The following is a 26,957-nucleotide window of genomic DNA, read 5'->3' as shown; positions in this document are numbered from 1 at the left end:
CATGTTTCCTGCAATTCGCATTGCGCGAGCGACCTCCCCAGACCCAAATCGGCCGTGTCTGTGGCGGGAAGCCCTCGTTCAGGCGGCACCTGTGTCTTTATCCATACTTCCCAGGCCCACAGAGAAAGATGGGATGGCTCACCCGAAAACACGCAATTCCAGAGAAATGAATACAAGTCAGGATCCAGGGGAATATGAATTATATGGGAAAGGGAGGGTCGCTGTGCCTGCCACGGGGGCTCCACAGCCCCTAAAGTTGCCCTGGGCTGCCCGGGGGGCCCGAACAAAAAGGGTGGTAAATCCAAATCAAATCCAATAGAATTAAAGAAATCACCCCCCTCAATCACGTATCAGAATATATTGCTCAGACAAACTGTTAAAAAGTTGTCGCCGAGGACGACTCGCACGTGCCAGTGCCCACGCCACCCACAGCCCATCTGAAAGTGCCACTGCTGGTGTCACCGAAACCACCTGCGGGCCCCACTACAGACACAGCCCCCCAGACACAGACACATGGCCACGTGCCGACTGAAACCGTCAAAGCTCCCAGCTGCCTGATACAACGGAAAGAACGCTGGACTGAGAACCAGAACCTCTGCCCACGGCCCTGGCTTCCCCACAGAGCTGGCATCCGCTCGGGCAAGTCCCTGAGAATTTCAGGCTATTTTCTCCATGGGAACGAGGTGATTTGACTAAATAAGCGGTTTGCGGTCCTCAGGTCTCCACGCCTCCTACACTCTCACAAATCACTGAGGACTCCAGGGGCCTTTCATTTATGTGGGTTATGTCTGTTGAGACTTACCATGTTTGAAATTAGAATTATTTATTTTTAGATACTCACAAAGAACAGTAATCCACTTCACATTAATATAGAGTCATATTTTTATGCAAATACCTATAGCTTAAACCAGAATTAATTAGTAAGAAGAGCAATATTGTTTTATATTTATGCAAATCTCTTTCACCTCTGGCTGGATTCTCATAGCTCCTCCTGCATCCAATCTGTTGCCCTATATTGCTTCATTTAAAGGTTATTTTAAAAAGTCTGACTTCACAGGGCTACAGAGCTGAGAGAGTACAGAGCCTTTCACAGCCTCTTCAGAGAGCCGTGGGTACCCTTCGATACCATACCAACACTTGACAAGCAGTGACTTCTCAAGGGTCAGTGTCCCTGCAGAACCTGAAACCATATAAAGAACGGTCGTTGTCTGGTAGGCCACAACTCCGTCGGTCTGTCTGGCCCTTTGAATGGCCCTTTCTACTCTATGCATCAGTCCTTTGCACACCACTGGTCCACTGAGTGACGCAGACCTCTCCAAGGTGTGGGGGAAACCACTATTTTACACGTGAGAACTGAGAGTGGGAATGGCAACTAACGTCTTAGTACTGTCCTGAAAAGTGTCACGACCTCACAGATGCCCTTGACAGGGTCAGGGGGACACCTGGGAATTCCCAGCCTAGACTGAACTGGACCCCCACTGGAGAGCTCTGCCTACCCAAGAATGTCAGCTCCTCCGATTACCCTTTGCTCAAAGAGTCTCGGGGGCAGCAAAGCACCTTCATCAATTCAAGGACCACAGTATCCGCAACAGTAGGAGGGCGCCAGATTTGTCCCTTAAGGTCAAAGAGTTTTATCCTTGCTCTTTTTTGGGTTGCTCCTTGTTTGTTGGAGAGGTTTAAGATGACGGAAACCCGGAGCAGCGCTATTGGCGCAGTTAACAACAGGAGAAATCGGCCCTCATCACACAGGAGGGTGAGAGGCTGGTGTGTGGCTCATTGGTGGATGGGGCACACGCTGCAATCTGAATGGAGCGCTATCTTTTCTGTGTGTATTGGTGACTCAGCTTTTCCCATTGGCTTTCCGGAAGGTCAGCCAGGAGAATGGCACGTTATATAAGGTGGTAGCTACAACATTTTACATGGATTTTGGGGTGACTCACTATGGAATTATGTGAGTTCTCTTTATTTTTTCCTGTTGATACTTGAAGAGAACAAAACAATCTTTGGACAATTCACTTTCAAGATATATTAGATGTTTCCTCTTTTTTCAAGATTCTTCTCCCGTGAGGGAGACACTGTTGCCCGGAGAACATTTGTTTCTCTAAGAACAAAGCAACATTTGGACCAGCAGGACCAGGGTACAATGACGGAGTTCTGTCCTGTGTTGCAGGGCCCTTCCTCGGGACCTTGGCTGGGGACGATTTTAACTCCCCAAGGTGCTTGCTTTTCTATTTCTTTTAAAACCAAAAGCTACATTAGTCATTAGCATATAAAAATACGTGTCTGAAGACACGTTACAGATTTGCCGCTTTGGGAAGAGATGCTATAAAGCCACATGGATTTACGAATTTGACACCATAAACAGCCATCACAAGCCTTGCCTTGGCCGTGGCTCCTTGATCCAGGAGGGCCCTCTTCCTCCCTCACCTCCCGCCATTGTCTCTCATCTGCAGACCTTTGAGGCACATCTCACGGGGCAACTTCTCTTTGGAGTCATCTTGGAGACTGCTGATTGTCCCATCCCCCCCCCCAACTTGAACCCGAGCTGTCTCTCCACACCCCTGCAGCCTCTGGGGGCACCGCTGTTACTCCTGCGCTGGCACAAGCCGCTGTTCAAGTGCAGTTCCAGAGGGCAGGACCGTGTCCTGTCCTACCGCTCTCTGAGGCCCCCACAAAGGCCTAATGCAGCGTGTGCTCCTACCGAGGATGCAGTAAGTAATAGCGGATGGCTGTCTGGAGATTGCAACGGGCCAGGTACTGTTCTAAAGACTGTCCGAGACCTACTCATCTGATCGCACCACAGCCCTGTAATGAGGAAACTGGGTCCTGAGCTGATGTGTCCACAGTCACGGAGTTGGTCAGCAACAAAGCTGGGACTTGAACCCAGCACTCGAGCCCCTGAGAGCTGTTAACCACTAGCCCCCCTGTGGTTCTGGAGCCTTCAGCCATCCTCCATCACTGCATCATCTGATCCTCATAGTACACCTGGGAGGCAGGGAGCGGAGTCTTGTCCCAATTTTAAGGACGAAGAAATTGAACCGATTCAGGAGTCACCAAGGTGCATACCTGATGAACACACAACCAGAACTCATATCTTTGATTCATTTTCCAGTGTTCTTTCCCTTATACCACAAATTATTACAGTAAGAATCTGGTCATGCAGGCTAGGCCAGTAATCCAGGTAGGTTCACAAAATCACTTAACATCACAAAATGTCATTAGGCCCCTAATTAAACCACATAAAGACACATAACGTAAAGATACAGTGATTTGGCTAAATTAAAATGCAAGTAGAACTAGGTAGGCATGTGTCTGTACCAAATGTTATCCAATTTGATTTGATTGCATGAATACAGACCAAACCTTTGGAAATTCCACCTGGGCAAGCAAATAAATGAACGTGAGAAAAACTTCAGAGATACAATGTGGTCTGTTCTAAAAGATGCCACTGCAGGAAGATAGCTCCGATGCATCTAGAAATGCTATATAATTGCACTTTTGAGGAATGCAAAGTAGTTAAAACTTAATAAAAGTGTTCTGAATCCTTGTAAATTATCCCTTTATTTTTTCACGATGTAACGTGATCTTCAGAACCTAAAACTTAGCTTTGAAAAAGAAAGACAAGTTACCCATTTTTATAAAACCCTTGACACCTTTCTCTGTAAGAACCACTGGGGTAGGGAAAAGTAATAAACTAAGGAGATGAAGCTGAAAAAGGAAAAAGTTACAGCACACTTCAAAGTTGATAAAGATGTCAAAGTGATGTAAGAGTCAAAAATGACGTAAGGCAAAGAAATCGAGCCAAGCCTATGAAAAGCTGGGCACAGGGCAGTGACTGTCATGTCAGCTCTCTCTAAATCACAGGCAAGTGACGGCAACTGGCCCCGGATGTCTCCTGGGATGTATTTCCGGAAAAGCAATTAGGTACTGAGATGGACGAGATGGGAAGTGACAGAAACCTGACTTTCAGAGTCCTAATCATAGACACAGAAAGAAAAGATGGAAGGAGAGAGAGAAACAGAGAGGAAAGAAGTAGAAAGAGGGTCAGCGAGGAAGGCAGGAGAGAAACACACAAACAACAAAAACACAAACACTTGTCAATTCGGAAGAATCCCAAGTGTGACACCAGCCAAAGGTGTCCCAGATGTCACCCCAAAGGACATGAACCTCGGAAGGTGCCTTCTTTTTTCTGACACTTAACCCAAGGGGCTCCGGCACCGCCCTCGGCCGTGCCCGCGTGCGTACCTTGGACAGAAAGGAAAGCGGATCCCTCACTGTCACTGCTCTGGAGGCTGCACTTGACGCGTCCAGCGTCACTGAGTTTCACGTCATGGATTATCATCTCCGAGATGAAGTTTTCGCCCTCCTCATAGCTCGCAGAGGTGAAACGGTCACTGGTGATGATGGACTCCTTGGGCGTGACACTCAGGACCACGGTGCCATTCAGAGCCCACATGATGAGCCGCCAACCCTGCGAGACGGTGCAGTTGAAGTGGGCCTCCCCACCCACCAGCGCCGTGGTGTTCCGGGGTCCTTCTATGATTTGGTTGCTGGATCCGGAAGCTGAAACACAACCCATTTGTCAAGTAAATGAATGAATCTATAGAGATCCACCGTGGCATGTAAACCTTCTGCATACAAGTTGGGGCCCCCCCCTAGTGACCACCCTGTGGTCCAGGCTCCATGTCTTACTGATCCCAACCCCAGGTCTCCCCAGGAGATCGGCAGTTTCCAGGGGATGGAAAGCCACTCCATCCCTCCATTCCATGTCCCTCCCCTTCCTGAACAGTACTTAGCATCCCAGCATCCCAGCATCTCAGCCGGATTGGTAGCGAGGAGGCGTTGCTCCCCCTCCCCTTCCTGCAGGGTGTCACCTTAAGTATCTGACCCCAGCTTGGCCCAAAGAGCCACCACTAGCCCAGGTCTGTCGCATTAGGGGAGTTTTTTGGCCTCAATCTGAAAAAAGCATGTTTCCTCCCGGTGAAATAAGGAAGACCTTCTTCCGGGGCTGGGAGGGGACAATGGAGCGCCTTGTCTTTGCAAAGAGAATGGAGATGCCCGCAAGCTGTGACCATGGCCCGTGCGTGCCCCCTGCCCCCTGAGAGCCCCCACTCAGGATGCTTAAGACAGTGTCTGTGCCTGGAGGATGTGAGGAACACAGCCAACGAGAGGCAAAACTGGGTCCTGTGTGTATAGATGTGGAGTCAGTTTTGAAGTAGCCAGAAGGCCGTACTGTCACTGGGGCCACACCCCTCCTCTTAAAGAGACAGAGAAAAGGATGAGGGGTAGAAAGATGGGGGAGTTAGAGCCCTTCGTGAGAATGCTCAAGGGATGCACTGGGCAGCCCCTGAGGAGGTCCCACCACACCTAGTGTTGGGATGAAAACTCAACACTCGGCAGGTGTCCAACCTTTTGGCATCTCTGGGCCACACTGGAGAGTTGTCTTGGGCCCCACGATAAACACGCAAACACTGACAAAAACAAAACATCTCATAGTGTTTTAAGTAAATTTACAATTTTGTGTTGGGCCACATTCATAGCCATCCTGGGCCGCAGGTGGCCCGCAGGCCGTGGGTTGGACACCCCTGCTAGAGTGTAAGGCCACAGACCCCCAGAGCAATGGTCCTGGCTCACCAGACATGTTCTCTCCACTCCTCCGTGCCCCACGCCCCACGGCTGCAAAAGAGGGACACTAGTCCTACAGTGACTTGTTTCAAGAACCCAAGAGGACGGTCCATGGGAAGCCCATCGGGTGACCCCCAGGCACCCAGTGAAAACTCACTATTACATGACCTGCAAGGGAAAATCACACCGACCTACAAGATGAGCCAAGAAAATCATAAAGTAACATTGTTCCCATTCCGCTTCCCATAACATTCTGCCCTTCGCTCACCAGGTGCCCTCCGACACCGGTTTTAACTGGGGGGACAGTTCTGACTGGCCTCCCTGTGGGTGCTCTCCGGCTCACGCGAACTCCATCATGATCCCTTAACACGGAGCGTGGTCTGCACCTGAACAACTCAAGCAATCCTTGGGTCACTAAGCACCAATTTTCTCTTCACTCTACAAGAGCAAGTTGGCAGCTGAAGTTTTCCTAGACTTTCCCACGTTGGGAATAACAATTCAAAGTATGGCAATGATAGTCTTCAAGGTCACTATTTCCATCTTTCACCACCTGTGTTTTCATGCTGAGAAAATGAAGACCAGCAACGTCCCAGGACCTGTGACCACAGTGGTGTGCTCGGACCTTCCCACTCTGAATTCCCCCTCCTTTCCACTCCTTCCCCTCTGATCTCACTCAGGGTTTGTAGCAAAACAACAGTCTGACTGACCACGCACCTGCCACATTGTGGAGCTGTGTGAACCCCACAGGTGCACCAGGCAGACTGCGGTATGTGTCGAGTGTCCCCAATAACTGCAGCAGCCCCTTTTCCTTCCAACCTTATCAGGTCCAGTGGTGAAACAGATTCTAAAAGAATTTCATTACAGCCCTAAGGTTTTCTAGGAAAAAAGCACACAGCGAGACACGCGGTAACGCTTCGCCGGAGTACCCAGAATGCACTGTGGGAATATGTCGCAGGAACAGGTGACGGCAGAGAATGAACCACTGTGCAGACAGGGTCCTGAGCCCAGCAGGACGGGGCAGGGAGGCAGCCAGGGACAAGGAGGGGCCACCAGGTCTGAAAAGGCAAAACTGAGGGACGGTCAGTTGTAACCGAGGCTGCTCCTGTGCTTGGGTAAACATGTTGATTATTCTCCAGTCTTTGCTTCACCTCTGCACACAGTGGAAAAAACATAAATGTAACTTAAATAACAACTCCGATTGTCTGAGCAAGCCGCTCAGATCTGGGATCCCTTTGGTCTGGGAGTTTATAAAAGGAAAAAGCCAGAGGAAGGGAAGTCAGAAATGGTTCCCCAGGGAAGCCAACTGGGCTCTTTCCACGAGCCCTGAACTGAACCTTCAGAAGGACAAAAGGAAAGAAACAGCCAAGTCTACACCCAGGGGGAGACAGTCGCTCTCACGCTCTACACCGTGACAGCAATGCTCTTCCCACTCCTGACTCAGGCCAGTGGGAGTTCCCTGGACAGAGCCACGGGGCCAGGTGCGGGGCTGCGGAGACGGGTGAGACCCAGGCTGGCAATTGCAGCAGAAGCAACGGATAACAATCTGAGACCACAGTCTCTTCCCTGCCTGGTGTGAAGTACATTACACAGATTATTTCAGTCCAGGCGCTGTTCACCCCACACCTGTCTTCAAACCCCCTGTGGACTGCATGCATGACCAAGGAAACACAAAGGCCGAATACCTTACTTTGCAGCTACAGCAGTGAGAAGGAGGGAGGGAGGGAGGGACCTGTAACAGAGTTTGCACTTGACCTTTAAGTTAAACAGGAGGCACCAAACCCTAAGCACCAGCATGGCCCTGACAATGCATCCTGCAGTCTTCCCTCCCACAGAGGACACGCCACCCCCCCCACCACCGGGCTCCTCCTTGTGACTCAGAAGCTGCCTTTCTGGAAATGTGTGGCCCTGTGGTCTCATTCCTCTCTCTTCTATCCTATCAGCTGGTTCTGTGTGCAGCCCTGCCCCACCCAGAACAAATATGAGAAAATCGTAGATAAGACCTTCATCGCAGTCACCTACCTCAACGCAAAGCCTCCCTTTCCCCTTTGTTCCCCCTTGCACTTTGTAGAACAAAAAGGCAAATGAGGGGCAGAGCCACGGGAAAGGTCGATGGCCCCCTCCCAGGAACCTCCCGTGGCTACCAGCCACAGTGGTCACCCAACACCGGGTCTCCCCTGGGAAGGGCTTATCCACTTGCAAGATACTTACTCACTCTGACACTCTCCATTTCCTAAATGCCCGCCTCCAGTCTGCCCGATTTTCTCTCTTGCCCCACAATCCCATTGCACGGGGCATCTTGGTACAGGGGCTGGGCTACCCCCCCAGGGTTGAAAAGTGCCCCTCCTTCTATTCTGCGCATCCTTCCGTCGGCAGAGTGAAACCATTCACACTGCAGCGGGTTCGCAGCGTCCGGGGCTCCCACCGGCCCACCACCAGTTGATCCTGAACCTAAGTCCTGCTCATTGGCAACGGCTTTTGCTCAGCACCCCAGAAAAGCAGCCAGCTGCCTCCCTGGCTGGGGGGCGTGGACCCCTCTATTCCAGTTCCTCTCACTGCACCTAAAGACCCTCACCATCTTCCATCTCTTACCTAACGTGAGAAATGAATAGAAAAGCAGATGGTTACAGGTCAGAGGGCAGAAAGGGAAGCAACATGGAGGGAAGAAGAGACCCGGTCTGTGAAGGCAGCCCTGGAGGACTAGGTGGAAGTCCCCACGCCTCCTGGGCCCCCACCGGCAGAAGGAAGCTGAGAGGTGAGGGAGGGGGTCCTGAGGTGGCTCTGAGCTTCTTGCCGAGTCCTGCTGACGATGGCAGGAGGTGCCAGCATCATTGCTGTGCCGCCACCATCACCCAAATCTGCTCTCTGTGTGGCGGTGAGAGGGGCCTTCTGAACACAGCAGTGCAATCAGGACCCCCGCTTATGCCCCACGTTCACACCCCAGACTTTGTTTAAATATTTCCGTCATTTAGGGCAAAGACCAGGTAACCTTAACATTACCACAGGCTAAAACCCCGCTTAGCCTCACATCAACTTCCTTTCACCCCAAACTCCGCCCTCTTCCTCACCAGCCCCAGGGCCTTGGCATGGGCAGTGGCCAGCCTGGCATGACAGCCTCACTCTGCAGCTCCCAGCCGAGAGGTTGTCGCGTCCTCCGGGAGCCATCCCGGACCACCAGATTTAGGTTAAATTACCTACAACAGGCTTTCAATAATTGCTTTTAGTGAAGCAATTATCACGGGGTGATTTTATGCTGATTTTTCTATCAATGAACGCCTGTTTCCCCTGTGGCTCTAAACCCCTTGCTGGCGGGGACTAAGCCAGCTCTTGCTCATCACCGCGTCCCTGTGTCTGCAACCACATGGGGCACACAGGCCCTCGGTGTATATGCACTGAGTGAGAGACAGGGCAGACCAGCTCCACATAAGCCATTACACTGGGGACCAGGTGGAGAGGAGAGGGCTGGTGGAGCGCGCTGGGCCCACGTGGGGGTAGCCCTCAGCTGCCCAAAGTCGAGTCTGCAGGTGAAGGCGTCTCTACCCCAGGAAGCATCCAAGGGGCTCACTCAGTCTTCTGCGATGGGCGCCGTCCCCCAGGGGCTCTCCAATCAGCCCACAGTCCCCTCTCTCCTGGACTCCGTCAAAGCCATCCCTGCCTCTGACACAGAGCCTCAGGGGAAGGTCTGCGAAACACTGCAGACCCACAGTTCCTCCGTTTCCCACTGAGCTTCTGGAAGATATCTCTTTGCCACTGGGGCCAAACAGCCTCGTTGGAGCCATGTCCCTAAACTCGTGTTGAGCCTGGTTTGCCAGCCACGCAAGTCCCCCAGCTCCGCACAGCAGGGACCGGTGTTCTCCTCTCCACTCCACAAACAAACGTCACCCAGCCCCCTGGTGTTTATAAACACCGCCCACCACGCACTATTGGGCAGGGGCTTTCGAAAGTCTCTGCTCCCAAATACACGTTACCACCGGAGCCTGGTGCCCACAGACTTCACGTGTAAATAACCCCAAATCAAAATGTGTAAAACAGTCCCCAATGCATGTAACGCCCTCTGATGGTCCCTACTCTAGTTCTAGTTCATTCCATTTTATTTTTTTGGTGCTGTCATGGCCAGAGTTTTAAAAGACATTATGTATCTCTGGCTGGTGTAGCTCAGTGGACTAAGTGCCAGCCTGTGAACCAAAGGGTGACCGGTTCAATTCCCAGTCAGGGCACATGCCTGGGTTGTGGGCCAGGTCCCAGTGGGGGTGGGGGGCGTAGGAAAGGCAACCGCATATTATGTTTCTCTCCCTCTCATTCTCCCTCCCTTCCCCTCTCTCTAACAATAAATGAATAACATACTTTTTTAAAAAAAGCATTATGTGGCCATTGAAAATAGAGCTCTATGTGTATAAGGTAGAAAACCAGCAGAACGTATCCCCACAGTTAGAAGTCAGAATAGTGGTCCCTTTGGGGGGGGGCGGGGAGGGCAGGAAGGAAGCCTCCACCACGTGCTCTTGCTCTTATTGGTGACACATGAAGGTGTTCGGCCTGTGAGAGCTCATTAAGCTCTGCCTGCGTGACCGTGCACTGGTCTGTCTGTAGCTTTTTCTTCAATGCAAGGCCTCAAAACCACTGCAATGGGGAGCACGGAACGACCACCCTGAGGCGGGTTACCATCTAGCCAGGAAACGAGAGAGACACACGTGAAGCCATGAAATGTAGGCAAGATGGAGTCAAAACAGAGCTCGGGGCACAAACTCCAGCCACCCACGGACCCCGAGGTCCACACACTGCCTCTCTGCACAGCAGTCTGATCGGGGTACCCCAGCCAGGGACACCCTGGAGGCCATTCCAGACGACACCCCAGGGAGAGGTCCAGAACAAGGAAGCGCTGTTGACAACCCCCCACCACCCTGTCAGTACGGAAACTGGGATTATCGCCCTGAAAACTGCAAGATCAGGACGGCTTCATGGAGGAGGCGACACCTGAGTCCGCCTTCCTCAAAGGCAGAAACAGCAGAGGGACAAGAGCAATGCTTGTGTGGAGGTACCGAGAACCAACGCCCAGGAGACGCGAACCCCAAAGAAGAGAAGTGGTGGGGTCCGCTGCACCCGAAGGACCACTCCTGGAGCCGAGTCAGTGCGGCAGGAAGGGGACCCCACCGAACAGACCCTGCTGTGGGGAGGGGACGCAGTGGCAAGTGCCTAAGGAACAACCTTCTGGCAGCCACGTGCACCAGCAGCTTCCCCTGGGCTCCCTCCCGCCCACTCCAGGGGGAAGCCCGGGACTGTGCCCCCAGGCTCCTGCCACCCTACCTGGTAGGCCAGCCATGATGACCAGTGCGGCCAGGACACCTCGCCAGCTGCCCTCCATCTCCGCATGTTCCTCCTCACCCTGGGAAAACAAAGCAGGCAGGTAGCCGTCTCTCACTGACGAGCGTTTACCACGCAGAGCTCTGCGGGGCCCCGACCAGCCCCTGTATGACCGAGCAGGGCTGAGTCAGGGCTGGTCAGTGTGGTGAGAGGCACTGGCCTCACCTGGGGACTGGTTAGAAAATCGAATGCTTGTGCCCACAGGACCAGAGACTCCAGAGGTGAGCCCAGCAACCTGTCCACACCAGGTTCAACTCTGGCACGTGCTCAAGTCTGAGAATCACTGTATCACATGACCTCCCCCCCAACCCCATGTATAAATTATGGGAGCCCATGGTGCACCAGTACCGCTGCTTTCCTGGCCACGGCGGAGCCACCTGGGCTCCCAGCTCCTCACTGCAATCCCAGCGCCTTAGTCACTGAGAAGAGAAAAGCCCGGCGCACGACAGCTGCACAGGACCAAGAGCGAATGCAGGCAAGGAACTGAAGAGGTGGGTCACAAGGCTACTGGAAGGCGGCAGGGGGACGTGTGTGAGGGGTGTGTGTGGGCAGGGGTTGGGTACCTCCTCAAGTGGGGAGGCCAGAGGAAGGCTCCCAGGAGGTGTCCTCCGAATGGTGAAGGAGGGGAGGTGACACAGCGTGGACACCTGGACAGAAGAGCTGCCCAGGCAGAGAAGCAGCAGGTGCAAAGGCCCCAGGGTGGCGTCTCCATGCGCACATTTGTGGAACTGCAGCAAGGGCTCGGGGGTGGGCAGAGTGGGGGGTAGTGGAAGCGGGAGAAGTCAGAGGTCAAGGGTAGGCAGAGTGAGGTCTTACCAGGCCCCAGCAGCACGCCAAGGTCCTGTTGTGTATGCCTCTCAGCCCTCCCTTTCAACCCCTTTGCTCTTCGGCGCCCTCTGGCTCATCCTCCAACCCTCTGTCTTTTCTCTTTATTGTTCCCTTCTCCGAAGACAGGCCTTTCCAAGGCCGTCGCCACACTGCTTGGTCTCACTGAAGCGTTTAGGGCAAAATCACCCACCGAACGTATCATGAACTATCTACAAAAAAAAAAAACCCTGCTTCCTAACCTCAGGAAATGGTCTCTGAAATGTTCTTCAACCACCACCATGTGGTACCTGGTAACCAAGGTGGCTTCGCCTTCATCTCTGGCATCACCCAGGTGGCACAGCTGTGCTGGGGAGCCACACGTCCCTCCAGAACATGGGGCTCAGGGTTCCATCAGAGCCCCGTGGCAGGATTTTTACACTGTGCTGACACCCCCATCCAGGGCTCCGGTTCCTTACAGGCCAAAGGAGACAGACCCGGGGCAGAAGCACAAGACCTGAACCAGGCACCAAGAAACACCTGCCTCACGGAAGTGTGCAAAACACGCCTCCCGCAAGGTGCCGAGTCGGACAGAGTGGCAGCGTGACAGAGCGCAACAATGCTCGGGCCCCGACCACCCCTTGCCTGCCAGTGTGTGACTGGGCAGTCACGGCCCCTGAGGGGGACCCTGGGTTTCCCGCTGCTCGGTTTTCTGATGTCTCTGGAAGGCAGAAGTCAGCGTGCATTTGCTAAACCCTAACTGCTCGTGTCCAAGGGCAAGGGCCAGAGCATCCATGCCGGACCACCACCCTGCTGCGGAGCCCCACCCCTCGCTGTAAGCCGAACTAGACTCGGCAGCAAGGAGCACAGCCGCTGCCGTGGCCGAACTGAAGTCACGGCCTTCCGAGACCCGTTCGAGATCCCCAATCAAATCATTCGCCAAGTTACAAGTTTCAGTGAACACCACTCAGCACGTCAATCACCACCAATCAGCCAGAATGCTAGACCCCAACAGAGGGAGAGAGAGAAACTGAGCCATGGAGTCGTATTCCACCGAAAGCAATAAATGAGCAGTATGGACCCAATGCTGCGGAAATCTGGGCAATAGCTACCGGTCAGGAGGAAACACTTGGAGTCTCTGATAAGCAGGGTGAGTCAGGACGCAGACTAAGAACTGATGACAACTTGGTAAACACTCCCTCTGCCACCATCCGCACACACCGCTCCTGCCTGTTCTTTGTAGAAGATTCCACTTCTATCCACGGGGCAGAACCCAGGGCCGGTGGGGTAGGGTCGGGCCGGGAGGTACGGACCTAGATCTGCAAGGGGCCGGGGTCAGAAGTGCATGCGTGGAAGGAACTGTCATGAAGCTGATTCCAAGTTTGAGCTGAGGTCACACAGGCCACTTCGATGACATGGGGACCTGTGCCAGGTCATTTGCAAGTTTCTGTCTCTGTGGCATCGTTTGGTGGGTCCCTGAATTTTAACTTCTCGTTCATTTCAATGTGGAAGACTTGATTTGCCAACTTTTAGTTGAAAGACCCCTGTCTCCTTTTTAAAACCTTAAATCTTATTAAATTATATTACATTAAATAAATAGGATTTAACCCTCAATTCCTTAATGCCTTGAGCACACCAAAACACTCGGGGGGGTCTGGACCCACCAAGCTAGTCGTCTCAGGAAGAAAACCGCCGAATCTGATCATCTCGCTTAACGACCCCAGGCACAAACGCTCATTTCTGGGTTCTCGGAAACAGCTTGAAACCAGGAACCTCAAGCCCAAAGAGAAAGACCTGCTTTGTGTGGTGTGTGAGAACTGACTGGCTTGCTGCAAACCGCCATGCCTTCGAGAAGGCACGGGCGCCCCTCCTCTCCCAGCACCCAGCTCCATGCGCCCCCCACTGGGAGGGGTGTTGGCACTGCCTGTCATACTCAGGGCAGCCTTAGAACTTCCAGAAACCTCCGGGGGGTCCCCTCTGCACAGCCCTTCTCATCGGGCACCCAGTCAAACGCCCTTAAAGGGTTGTCTGACGAGCCACACGAGTCACGGTAATTTTCCAGCATTTGTCCCCTGACCTCCCAAATTCCAGCCCGGGCTCAGCTTTCAGCGCATCCCCGAGAACAGCTCACTGTGAAAGGGACACTCGCTCGATCGGAAATCGTCTCAGATTCCCACTCGCTCAGAGGCGCCTCTCTTTTAATTTTTAACTTCGGACAAGTTGGGAATCAGAATGCGTGGTGATCCTCTGACACTTTCCCCAGGAGGACGGCTGAGCGCCCGCTCCCTGGAGGAGACCCGGGGGCTGTGGGGAGACCCCCTGCGGGCCTGGGACAACACCTGTCCCCAAGCTGTCTTACCTCTGGCAGGTAGGTCTTCTCTTCGGGGCTTCAGGGAAGAGTCTCAGTTTCCAGGAGGCTTCTTGGCCTCCGTCCTCACTCCACACAAACACGAGAATAAATTTAATCCGGCCACCAGAGAATCCTGACCCGACCTCGGCAGTGAACAGGAAGTCCCTAATGAAATGGTCTGTCACGTCATAGGCCGGGCTCTAAACACAGAGGTGGCCTCTGCCAGCCACAGGCGCTCGCTCCCTGCAGGTGCGCGCTGCCCCGCATATTTCCTGTTAATCATTAGCCAGCCCCAAACAGCAGCCCAGGAAGTCCGGCCGGGGCCTGGGAATGCCAAGGCCGTGGGGCCAGGACCGACCTCCAGCTCAGCTTCCAGTCCCTGTCCCTCCTCCAGGCCTTTCTCTGGTCCTGTGGAGCCAAGACTGTCTGGGCCCAGCCGTTGTCTCCTACCAGCTGGACGCTGGCAGGCCTGCTCAGCCCTGCTCCCTCTGGCCCCTGGCACAGGCCCAGGGGCTGGTGAAGCCGGTTCCTTCTCCCTGCCAGGGACTTCCACATCCGCCAGAACAGGTTCTTTGTGAAAGAAGAAGAGAGGGTCCTTGGGGTGACGCGCTCTGGAACGTGGCCACCTGAGGGGTGAGTCAGAGTTTCCCGGGGAGCTTGTGCACAGGACTGTGAAGAGGTTTTCTGTGCCCCCCACCTCGTGCCCCACTCCCAGCCCCCCAGCAGTAAACAAAGGAACTTGGCTTTTTCAAGGGCTTTGACAATTTCTGGGGGAAAACCCATCACCCCAAATCCTAATGCGCAGCCCTGTGTTGAACAGAGTGCGCGCTCTCCCTCTCTCTCTCTTTGAACTTTCCTCTTACATGTTTTTTTTTTTTCATATCTGGCTTGTATCCCCCATTACATTGTAATCCTGCCCAGAGACTCAGGACCAAGGGCACCTGTGGAGAATAGGCAACAGCAGAAATAAGCATCATGTATTCAGAGTAAGACCCTAAAGTAAATCAACGGGGGGATGCCACCCTCCCCATCAGAGGGCATCAGAACACGTCACTCCAGGAGTCACTTTGGCATAAAGATTAGTTTAGGCTGAAGACACCTGAGATTCAACAGATGAAAAGGGAAAAAAAAAACCCTCAGAGCTTTCCTTTTCTGACTTACAGCAGCAATTTGGGGAATTAAGACAGCCATTAGACCTTCTCCGTGGTGGACTCGCCCCGAGAAGGGAATACACGAACAACACCTGCTACAAAGCCCTTCTCCAGGGGACTTTATCATCCTGAAGGTAGAAAGACCATTTGCACCTACGTACGAGGGGGGATCCGAAACAACCCAGAAGTATCTTCTGGAGGATGAGCCTTCATAGCACAGGCTTCCCTCGCCAGGTGTATGTTCTAAGAACCCATCTGGATCAGTGTACCACCTGGTGTTGTTGTGAGAGGCTGCATTCAGCTTCAGTGAATTTTCTTTTGAAGACTCAACCCATTCGCCCATTTCATAGTGGGTGATTTACAAGGGCACCTGCTCATACTGCACTGAGTGTTCAGCAGTTTTTGACCCAAAACAGCATGATTCCTCAGCTCCAACCTCCTAGTCACCTGATCTCACCCTGATAAAAAAAGTCCTCAAAGGGAAATATTTTGCCAATGTGGAAAAGATGAAACAAAAAACAGCAGAAGCACTAAAAGGCATCAACATTAATGAGTTCAAAATCTGTTTTGAGCAATGGAAAAATACATCTTGATAGGTGTATTCCATCAAATAGAGAGTACTTTGAAGGTGACTGAAGTTTAAACATGTAAGAATAAATACACAACTTATAAATAAATTCTTGTTTGGGGGGGACACCCCTTTGTAGGCAAACATTCCACTAACTTCCTTATGTCCCGCCTATTCTCCTACACATCTGTTCATCTTTCTTAAAGAAACCTGTTTGTTCATCACATAAAAAGCCTGTTCTCCCCTTTGTCTTGACCATACTAAATTAGCTATGTAAACCTTTCACTGCTTAACAAGCCAGTTACTTCTTTTGCTGGCTCCTGTATGGATGCAAAATAAAGCTTCTTCTCCTGTCAACCTGACCTCTGGCAGTTTAACTCACAGGCCCCAGCCACTGACCATAGGGGTGGTCAGGAAAAGATTTTCCCTTCCCTATAAAGCCCTGTGCTAGGAGCTGATCAGAAAAACAGTGAGCAAAGCTGACACTTAGGCAGTCGATGGATCAGCCCCATAGTCTTACAAACCCACACGGAGTCATAGCGCCTTACTCATGGGTCCCTCAAGGCCTCGCGTAATTCAAGACGCAAATAACTCTGGAATAATGAGCTACGAGGATGAAAATCTCAGGCCAGGATCATTCATTTCTGCCCTGCTGTGCTTTTTCGATTTTCTCAGCTTCAGTCTTCAGGTTCAGACCATGGTCAGCCCTGGGAGACAATGGGGCTGCCCTGCAGGGTCCGGTGTCACAGCTGATTTGCCCCCGAGATTCCCAGCCCCCGTCCTCACCTCAGCACTGCAACCAAAGTGTGTTGTCAGAGCTTCCAGAAATTTTCATTGTATAACAACGAGTGCCTTAGGGAGAAAAACATTTTTTTCCTCTACTCTCCTTGGTTTTGTGTCTCGGGCCCTGAACATTGAACTGACAAACGACAAATTAACAAGAGTTTCCGAACAGGTGCAGCAGTCATTTCCACATGGGAGAATCAGTGAGGCGTAACTCTAAGGGGTGGTTAGAACTTGGGCTTATATAGTCAGTATCTTAAGACAGTACATCTGTAGAGAAGTGACAAGACAAAGGAAAAGAAGTGTAGGCTTTGGGGGTTGGGGGTGGCGAACCGTGGGACGGTGAGTAGGGGGGGCACCGATGGGAGAGGCGGGGGTTTGGAAAGGTCTGTTGTGTGGATGCTGCCTGAGTCTCTGGTGATTAAGTTTCTTTCGCCCGGGACAAAAGAGGGGAAGACAGGGAGTCCGTTTGGTGTCTGCTGTTCCTCAATTGTCTTCTACTTCAGATTAACCTCAGGCCAAAGTGGCTGTTTTGGAGGAGGGCACCTTCTGACCCCCTTCGAGTGGCCTGACAACAATATACATAGAGTGATAATAACCACTCGCAGAAGTTCTGTAGCAAGTACAGGGTCTCCCTTCCCCCCACCCCCGACCAATGCTGGGTCTGGGGGACAGATGTCCACCACTTCCTGAGATGCCATCCCAGGGCAACAGTGGAAATGCTATTTATAAGTCATAGGAAATGCAGCTCTGAAACTGTACCTTCCTGGCGGATTTTTTTTCTCATTTGGGAGATGTGCATTATTTCAAAGTTTGAGCATAAAGAGAGATTTGACTAATATTTTTAGCCTAAGCTATTTTAAAATCACAAAGTTCAAGTTTAAATGAAACATATTCAACCTGTAGTTTAGGTTGTGGCAAAGGCTCTGCAGGAAGCTGTGAGGAAGGGGTGGAGTGGGGACAAATCCCCTGAGGAACTGGGTTTGAGCTCAGATGGGGGGTGGGCATGTCAGGAGGGTAGAGCAAGGAAGGACCCTGTCCTGGGGCAGAGGGGGCAATGTGCCTCGAGGCAGCCCCTGGCATCTCAGGTGGCAGGAGCCTGGTGCACCTGAGGAGGCTGAAAGTGGCCTGTGGGACATGAATGCAGAGGGAGTAGGCGAGGCTGGCCTTAGATGAGCCCAGAGGGCAGGCAGGGTCCAGACCAAGGGTCCAGACCAAGAGGTTTTTGTCTTCAGATATGAAAGGGAGTGTGCAGGGAAAGTGGTTAATAACTTTGAAACAGGCAGAGAAGAGTGTGGGGTTATCTGACTTCACAGGACCTGAGCTATGGCAAACTCTGAGTTTGTGATGGTTAATATTGTGTTGTTGACCTGACTGGGCCACAGGATCCCCAAATATGTGGCTAGACACTATTTCTGGGTGTGTCTGTGAGGCTGTTTCTGAAAAAAATAGCACTTGCAGGAGTAGACTGAGCAACACAGCTTGCCCTACCCAGTGTGGGTGGGTCTCCCCTAATCTGTTGAGGCCTTGAGTAGAATGGGAAGGTCGCAGGAAGGGTGAATTCTCCCGACCGCACGGGGCATCTGTCTTCTCCTGCCTCTGAACATCGATGCTCCTGGTTCTCCAGGCTTTGCACTCCGGCTAGACCCTACCCCACCAGCCCTTCAGTTCCCCGAGCTTCAGACTTGAACTAGAGCTGCACCAGCAGCTCTCCTGGGCCTTCACCTTGCGGAAGGCAGATCACGGGACGGTTCAGCCTCCATAGTCGTGTGGGCCGATTTCTCACAATAATACATGTCTCCTGTTGGTTCTGTTTCTCTGGAGAACCCCGAAGCTGTAAGAAACTTACAGTAACACAAATGACACTGGTACTGATGGAAATGCACATGGACTTCATCTGGTGGCCACGCAGCTGATTTTCGCCCTGCAGATACTGACCAGTGAGCGTTTGGAAAGCTTCCGTGTTCACGAGGACACAGGTACATGTGTTCAGTGAAATCTCCACGGAGTCCGTCGTACCATCTGGCTGCACCCTCATTAGCTAAAGAGTTCGATGAAATCCTGAGCATGTGTTTCTGTTAGATCTGTATGAGAGCCAGGACTTTTAATTTGTAACAGGGCCCCTTTGAGAAGTGTGAGCATACAAGTGACATGACCTCCACAGAATATTTAGAAAATATTAAAAATAATACATAGAATCATATAAAAGTGTCCACATTTAGCTGTTTTTTTTTCTTTTTTCTCACAGAAACAGCAGTTATATATAAGGCTCAATCTAATATAAAGATGCAGCTAAAACCTACCTATAATTTCAATGTCACCCATCAATGGGCATTATGAGTTTTAATGAACAAGTTCCAATATTTTCCTTATCATAAAAGTGATACATATTCACCATGGGGAAATTAGAAGTTGCAGGTAATCCAAAAGGGAGGAAAATTTAAAGCAGATTGCTCAGAAGAGCGCCACGTGGGGGCAGTCACTGTTGACAGCACGGCGTGTGGCTGCTGAGAAACGTCCATGTTGCACCTGCTGTTTAGTGACCAGATTTTATCCACTTCACATTCTAACCTCTGCTCCTCCAGTAAATGCACTATTTTCAACTACTAGCCATAATTCCCTCCACAGCAGGCAGCACCACCTACCTAAGCAGGTCCCTGCTGTTGGCCTTCCGGTCGTTTGCAATTTGTCCCAGCGTCCACAGTGGTGAGCAGCTGTCACAGTGGGATCCGGGAAGACACGCCCACTCCCTTAGGATTGGTCCTGGAAGATGCAGTTGCCCCATGGAGGCACCAAAAGATCAGTGATGGGAGGGGAGGGGAGACAGACAAGGGAGAGGATTTGGAGCAGTGAACAGGCTCTGGGTGATACTGTACCATGGGATGTATGTTATTGCAGATGTGCCAAAACCCATAGAATGTGCATCAGGAGTGAACCCGAGTGCAGGCTATGGACCCCATGTCAGTGCGCGCTCCTCAACAGTAACAGATGCACGCTCTGGTGGGGGTGTTGATCGGGGGGTGCTGTGCAAGGGGGCACAGGTGGGTATGGAAACTCCATGTACCTTCTGGCTAATTCTTCCAGGAACCCAAAACTGCTCTAAAAAAAAAGCATTTTTGAAATGCCATTGCTGGGCCAGAAGACATGCCCAGTGTAAGACGTCTGAAATGCCCTGGTCGTCTCTCCAAGATGACCACGCTGCCTCCAGCAGCCTGTGCTAAAAGCAATCAGTGACACCAGCTTTTTAAGTTTTAACAATGCGAATGGCAAAAACATTGAAAATTCATTGTCATCTTATTTTTTAATTTATTTATTTTAATTGTTATTCAAGTACAGTTTTCTACCTTTTACTCCCATCCCAGCCCATCCCCCCCAGCACTCCCCACCTCCCTCCCATTTCCACCCCCCTTAGTTTTTGTCCATGTGTCCTTTATACTTGTTCCTGTAAACCCTCCCCCTTTTCCCCTGAAATTACCTCCTCTCCCCCCTCCGGTCACTGTCAGCCTGTTTTCTATTTCAGTGTCTTTGGTTATCTTTCGCTTGCTTTACACCAAAATAAATTCAAGGTAGATAAAAGGATTAAATATAAGCCATGACACCATTAAAGTCCTAGAGGAGAACATTGGCAGGAAAATCTCAGATATTTCACAGAGCAACATTTATACTGATATGTCCCCTAGAGCAAGGGACATAAAGAAAAAAATAAAGAAATGTGATCTCATCAAAATAAAAAGCTTCTGCATGGCTAAAGAAAACAGTTTTAAAATAAAAAAAGAGGACCAATTGCATGGGAAAACATATTTACCAAGATACCTCAGACAAGGGTTTAATCTCCAAAATATACAATGAACTTGCACAACTCCACTCTAAGAAGACGAGCAACCCAATTAAAAAGTGATCAAAGGACTTGAACAGACACTTCTCCAAGGAGGACATAGAGAGAATCCAGAGACATATGCTCAATATCGCTAGCTATCAGAGAGTTGCAAATTAAAACCACAATGAGATACCACTTTACACCAGTCAGAATGGCCATTATAAACAAAGCAACAAACAACAAGGGTTGGAGAGGTTGTGGGGAAAAGGGGACCCTGGGTCACGGTTGATGGGATTGCAGACTGGTGGAACCAGTATGGAAAACTGTATGGCATTTTCTAAGAAAACTAAAAATGGATCTGCCTTTTGACCCAGCAATTCCACTGCTAGGATTATACCCTAAGAACCCTGAAACACCAATCCAGAAGAAGCCTATGCACCCCAATGTTCATAGCAGCACAATTTACAATCACCAAGTGTTGGAAGCAACCTAGGTGCCCATCAGTAAATGAATGGATCAAAAAAACTATGGTACATTTATACAATAAAATTCTATGCAGCAGAAAGAAAGAAGGAGCTCCTACCCTTTGCAACAGCATGGATGGAACTGGAAAGCATAATGCTGAGTGAAATAAGCCAGGCAGTGAAAGACAAATACCACATGAGCTCACCTTTAACAGGAACCTAAGCAACAAAACAAACAAGCAAGCAAGATATAACCAAAACACTGAAATAGAGAACAGGCTGTCATTGTCATTTTAATCACAAAAGGAATGTGTTGTCAAAGTAAACGATGTGAAAAATTCAGGGAAAAAACACACAGAAGTCCTTAAGTGGAGACCAGAGTCTCACCAGACAGGGAGACCCACCACGGAGCGCCAAGAAGCCTTTCAACCCTTTGTGGTCTGTGTGTGAGTCTGTGCGTACATGAATGTGTGTGTGTCATGCATGATTTTTAACTTTTTGTTGAAGTATTATGTGTAATTTTATATACAATTTTTTAATTTTTCATTTCATCCACTATACTGGATTAAATAGTTCTCCCTCAACCACCCTCCCTCCAAGAATTTATGTCCACTCAGAACCTCAGAATGTTACTTATTTGGAAATAAGCTCTCGGTCCTTGGTTCCACTAAGGTGAGGTCATACCGGGGTGCAGAAAGCTGTACATACAGTAAGACTGGTGTCCTTATGAAAAGAGAAATTTGGACAGAGACATGTACAGAGAGAGGGAAGACTACATGAAGACAGAGCGAGAGGACACCGTGTGCTGTGAGAGGTGGGGACTGGAGCCATGCAGCCACCAGCCAAGGATGCCAAGGAGAGCTGGTAGCCACTGGAGGCTGGAAGAGATCGGGAAAGGAGGACCCTCGCCCGAGCCTCCAGAGTCAGCGGGCCCTGTGACACCTTGAGTTCAGATGTCTGGCCTCCAGAGCTGGGAGTGAATACACGTGTGTTCTTTTAAGGCACCTAATTGGTGGAGTTTTGTAGCAATAGACCCAGGAAACTAACACACTCAATTAACCAAACGACTTAAATGTCTTTCCCTAATTCTAAGTAGCTAAAAAGTATTGTTTTGTGGCTATGCCATTGGTTATTTATAAGAATTCTTTATTATTAAACATTAAGTTGTATCTATATTTTAGCTGCTAGAAACCTGTTAGTTGAGCAAACAATATGCTTTTGCATATTATGTGATAAAATAAAACGGCCATATGATGTTATACCCTTTCTCATTTAACACTCTATTTTAAGCATTGTTCCATATCATTAAAACCCACTCATGAACACTGTTTAATGGCTTCATAACAACATGCCGAATTATGATATGTAACATAATATCATTATAAGAGCATTGCAATGACTGTAGAATAGCCACACGGTTCAATATTATGCCATTTCCAGCTTTTCCGGTCTGCAGACAACACTGCAATAGATGTGTTTATGTACAGAGAGGGCCGGGGAGTTTTTATTTTGCACTTAGCACTAAAGCTGACACTGAGCTCTTTATTAGAATCATACGTCATAGCATTACGCACTTTAAAATTATTGGTAGCGTTGACTCAGTTTCCAGAACTATGCCAATTTCTGACCCCACAGGGGGTCAGGGTCTGAGCTGACTGACCCTCACCAGCCCTGCACGTGACCGTGTTTGTGAGCGGGGTCTCACTGGGGCCTGCAGCTGCTAACCCCTCTTCAAGCAGGACTGTGCAAAGCGCCCTCTGTCCACTGCACCCCTCGGTTCACAGAGTCCCTAGTGGGGAAGTCAACTGGAGTGCTGTGTCCTTAAGGCTGCAAGGGCCATTTCTCCCTCTGGGGTAGGAATGCCTTTAATGGCTTTGACACCTTTAGTGTCACCTACATCACTAGAGATGTAATTAGCAACTCTGGCTCCGGGCAAACAGCAGAAAGTCTGCACTCTATGTTAAACCATCCCCAAACGTGATACCTTCAAATAAGAATGATCAGGTATTTTGCAGATGGCCTGTCCTGTGTCACACAGTGTCAGCTGAGACAGTTCAGCTGGGGCTGGAGGACCCACCTCCAAGGGGGCTTCTTCACCAGGCAGGAAGGCTGGCCCTGAGCCGTGGTTGCTCCGAGGTCTTCGCTCCTCCCCACACGGGTCCCTCCCTGGGGTTGCTCAGGCTTCCTCACAGCATGGCTCTGTGGTTCCAAGTGCAGCTGTTCTGTCAGACAGAAGATGGAAGCCCCTAGTCTTTGAAAGCCTGGACTTCCAAACTGGCCTAAGAAACTACCACCAACTTAATGGCTGAAGGCAATGCCCATTAATTACCTCACAGCTCTGTAGGTCAGAAATCCAGGCAGCTTCGACTGGGTTCTCTGCTAAAAGGAAGGTGTCCACTAGGCCTGAGTCCTCATCTGGAGGCTCTAGAACAAATCCACTGCCAAGTTCATTCACTTGGTGAGCTCAGTTCATGGTGGTTGTAGGACGGAGGTCACCACTTCTTTGCTGGCTGTCAGCTGAGCGCCTCTCTCAGCTTTGGAAGGTCACCCACACTCCTTGGCCATGGCCCCTCCATCGCCCACACTAGCAATGATGCACTGAACCCCCCTCTGCTCCCAACCTCAGACTCCCCTTCGTGCTGCTCCCTGGAGGGCACCTCCTGTTGTGAAAGTCGAGAACCAAATGATGTCACTCAGTGGGACATAAAACTGAAAGCACCAAATGAACAAACGGGACAAAAAAATAAAAACCCATAGACACAGACAACAGTATGGTGGTCCCCGAGGGAAGGGGGGAGGGGGGGTAAAGGGTGAAGAGGGCCAACTATAAGGTGACGGAAGGAGATTTGACTTTGGGTGGTAAACACACAATACAGTATTCAGACGATGTATTATGGATTCTACACTTGAAACCTGTATGCTTTTATTAACCAAAATTACCCCAATAAATTTCACTTGTTGAAATGTTCAAAAAATAAAGAAATAAAAGGCTCCCGGGATTAGATGAGGCTCACTTGGACAGTCTCCCCTTTGCCCTGTAATCTAAGGGGAGCCCCCCACACTCAGAGTGCTGGGGGGTGGTGAGGATGTGGGTCACTGGTGGTCATTGGAGAATTCTTCTCGCGGCCATTCCCACTGTGTGCGCTTGGCCGAGCCATCCAGATTCAGGGCTCAGGGCCTTGGACTCCTCAGTGGAAAAATACCCTAGAACTTGGGGTCATGTTTTAAAACCAGCCCCTCCTCAGGTCAGGGCAGCTGCAAGGACAGGGTGTGAGGAGTGGCAGGAGGTGGCCTGTACCCACAGAGGCAGGAGGTGGCCTGTGTCCACAGAGGCAGGAGGTGGCCTGTACCCACAGAGACAGGCCTCACAAGCAGGCTCCCCGTCCCAGGCCTCGGGACACAGGGGCCAGCTGTCCTCCCGGTGACAGCAGGCCTGGAGAGGACAGTCTGGTTTCGTCCCTGGGCAAAGAGCGGAGTTTGCTAGCAGGTGACAGTGCTTAAAACACCAAAGTTTTTAAGAGCAGTCATTAAATGCGGGGGCTTTCCGTTGGGGCCCTGGCCAGCCCCAGGGGCTGCTCACTTAATGACTGTCCTGTCCACACACCAGTTCAGGTCCCACACCAACGGCTGGACTGAAAGTGAAATAAAGGGGCCCTTGCGAGTGAACCTAGATTTTAAAAGACAATTTTTTAATGAATTCCAAAGCATAAGAAGATATAAATTGCCTTTGGAACATCATCTAATTTCTTCGGTTCTATTTTTACCACAGAATTCTCATTTTAGGCCTGTCAAAACAGCTCAGCACACCACAGGTGTGCGAGGCTGAGCAGTGGCGGTGGTGCCCTTTTATGGTGGTGAGTGCTTGCAGGCCTGGGAGCTCTCGGCAGCGCGGGGGAAGGAAACACCGCCCCCCCATGCAGCAAAGCAAACGCCCCCAATGCTGGTGCTGGCTCCCGAAGTGGGATCTTGCTTGCTTCTTAGGGTGGGAGTTCCATTTCCTTGGACTTCATATATGAACATCCATCAGGCAGACCACTGTGGGTTGAATGGTATCTCCCAAAAAAGGCATGCTGAAGTCCACACCTGCATCGCTCCGGACCCACCTGCTTCGCTCCGGTCCCTGAAAAGGCGGCGGTCCCACCCCCGTTCGCGGGCCCCCCATCTCTCGTGACCCCACTCTGCAGCATTCACCTGGTGTGTCTCCTTCAAAGCTGAAGTCGGGGTCAGTGGATTTTTGGGGGTTTTGTAATACACCACGGAGATCTGTATTTCGAGTCCTGAACTGGCTTCTTACTACTCTCACTTCCCCACCCCTTATTTAAGTGTGTATCTTGCGTCTCCTTCTGGCCAGAACCTGTTGGCCGATGATGCTGCCATGTCGACACCCCATTACTGGACCCTCTCATTTCCTGGGCCACGCTGGCTATTTCTACCCACTCGTGAAGCTTTGCCTTTGGGGTCTCCCCCTTCCAAATTCAGAAGCCACAATGTGTTTGTCTTTCTACTCCCAACAAGGCTCGACACAGGGCCGCACACAAAGGGGGCTCCGTGGGTAGCTGCTGGTGCACCCCCCTATCCATTTTGCCATATTCTATGGCCACGGAATCCTACCCTTTCTCTGGTCACCAGTAAGACCGCATCTCCCAGACAGCCCCCTTGAAGCCAAGCGTGGCCGTGTGCCTGCACCGCAGGCCACGAAGCACGCATGGGTCCTGCCCTTAAAGAGGAGTTTGTCCCCCTCTCCCTGTCCCCCTTCCTGCTGGCTGGAGAGGGGTGGGAACAAGCCACCATAAACCACACCCAGAGGGGGCATAGCAAGGAGAAAGACACAAGGGAGCTGGGCTCTAGAAGCTTCTCTAAAGAGGAGTACCCCACTCGAGGCTCTGGTGGAGAGAAATTCCTACTTTGTGTCAGGCCCTGTTTAAGCAGATGCAGCTAAGCATGTCCTTGGATGACAAGTGGGTGAATAGATGGATGAGAGAGGGAATAGATAGGTAGATGATAGATAGATAGACATATAGATGATAGATGATAGATAGATAGACATATAGATGATTGATAGATCAATAGATCTCTATAGCGGCCAAACCCATGCACGAACATATTTGGATACACAGACAAAGGCCAGATACCATTAGGAAAAGTCAACACTTAAACTGGGCAAAGTGTTGGCCCTAGGGAGTCAAGAAGAATGTGGATTCGGGGTCACAAATGGTGCAAGTTACTTGACCTCTACTGACTCAGTTTCCCTCCTGTACAGTAGGGACACTAATATCGACCACACAGGGTTACACTGGATTAAACTTGATGTGTGTGAAGGGCCAGCACCTAACAGTGGCCAGTAAATGACATCATCCCAACGAAACACTTCACAGAAGAAGAGTTCATGCAGAAGTCCGAGTCTCACTTAGACACTGGTGTCCCCTCCTCACACAGCACAGTGCCTGCTTAGCCCAGGTGTTTAAAGAAGACTCCAAAAAATAAAAAGAATCAGTGAGCAAGGAGTTTAATTGGAAGGTGATGCCAAGGAGAAGGAAGAAGAAACCAAAAACTTGTTGTGTGTCCTTAGGTAAGTGACTTCCCCTCTCTGAACTCTTAGTATCTCCTGCCTCCCGGTGGTATTCACGCTGTTGTGTGATGTCCTCCTTTTGATGCAAAGTGGGGCTTACACGTAGCATGTAACAGATTTCAGGAAAAGTGATGTCACTGTTGTAATTACACAAGGTGCTGAGTCCCCCTCCACAAGCAGACACCATTGATGCAGCCAGCAACACGCAGGAGAGGGCCGAGGGCCGGGGACTGAGGCCCAGGCCTACTCAGCTGCAGGAGCTGGATCCTGCCAGCAACCGGGTGAGCTGGGAAGTAGAGCCCGCCCCCCTCAAGCCCTCAGATGAGACCCCAGTCTGCACTGACACTTTGATTGCCATCCTGCGGGGACCCTGAACAGAGGACCCAGCAAGCTGCGATCAGACTCCTTTCTACCACGGCAACCAGGGCATAATGAACACGAGCTCCAGTAAGCCACGTTGCAGTCATTTGT

At 50.9% G+C, this 26,957-nt stretch overlaps 1 protein-coding gene across 1 annotated transcript in view; it reads right to left on the bottom strand.

The window, feature by feature from the left end:
* The window catches only part of IGSF5 (immunoglobulin superfamily member 5), a 36,407-nt gene extending 21,771 nt beyond the window's left edge, over positions 1–14,636 (bottom strand). Inside the window, exons 1-3 of the mRNA XM_037042987.1 lie at positions 14,144–14,636; positions 10,924–11,002; positions 4,246–4,563 (exon numbers count right to left, since the gene is read on the bottom strand). Of these exons, the coding sequence (XP_036898882.1) occupies positions 4,246–4,563; positions 10,924–10,981 (376 nt within the window). The 5' untranslated portion in view covers positions 10,982–11,002; positions 14,144–14,636. The remainder of the gene's footprint in view (positions 1–4,245; positions 4,564–10,923; positions 11,003–14,143) is intronic.
* Between the last annotated feature and the right edge of the window lie 12,321 nt (positions 14,637–26,957).

This window comes from Sturnira hondurensis, unplaced genomic scaffold (assembly GCF_014824575.4).
Source record: "Sturnira hondurensis isolate 20B ecotype Veracruz unplaced genomic scaffold, ASM1482457v3 Scaffold0003874, whole genome shotgun sequence".
Classification (NCBI taxonomy): Eukaryota; Metazoa; Chordata; class Mammalia; order Chiroptera; family Phyllostomidae; genus Sturnira; species Sturnira hondurensis.
The sequence above is the reverse complement of the archived record's forward strand: the minus strand, read 5'-3'. Positions and strand labels throughout refer to the sequence as shown.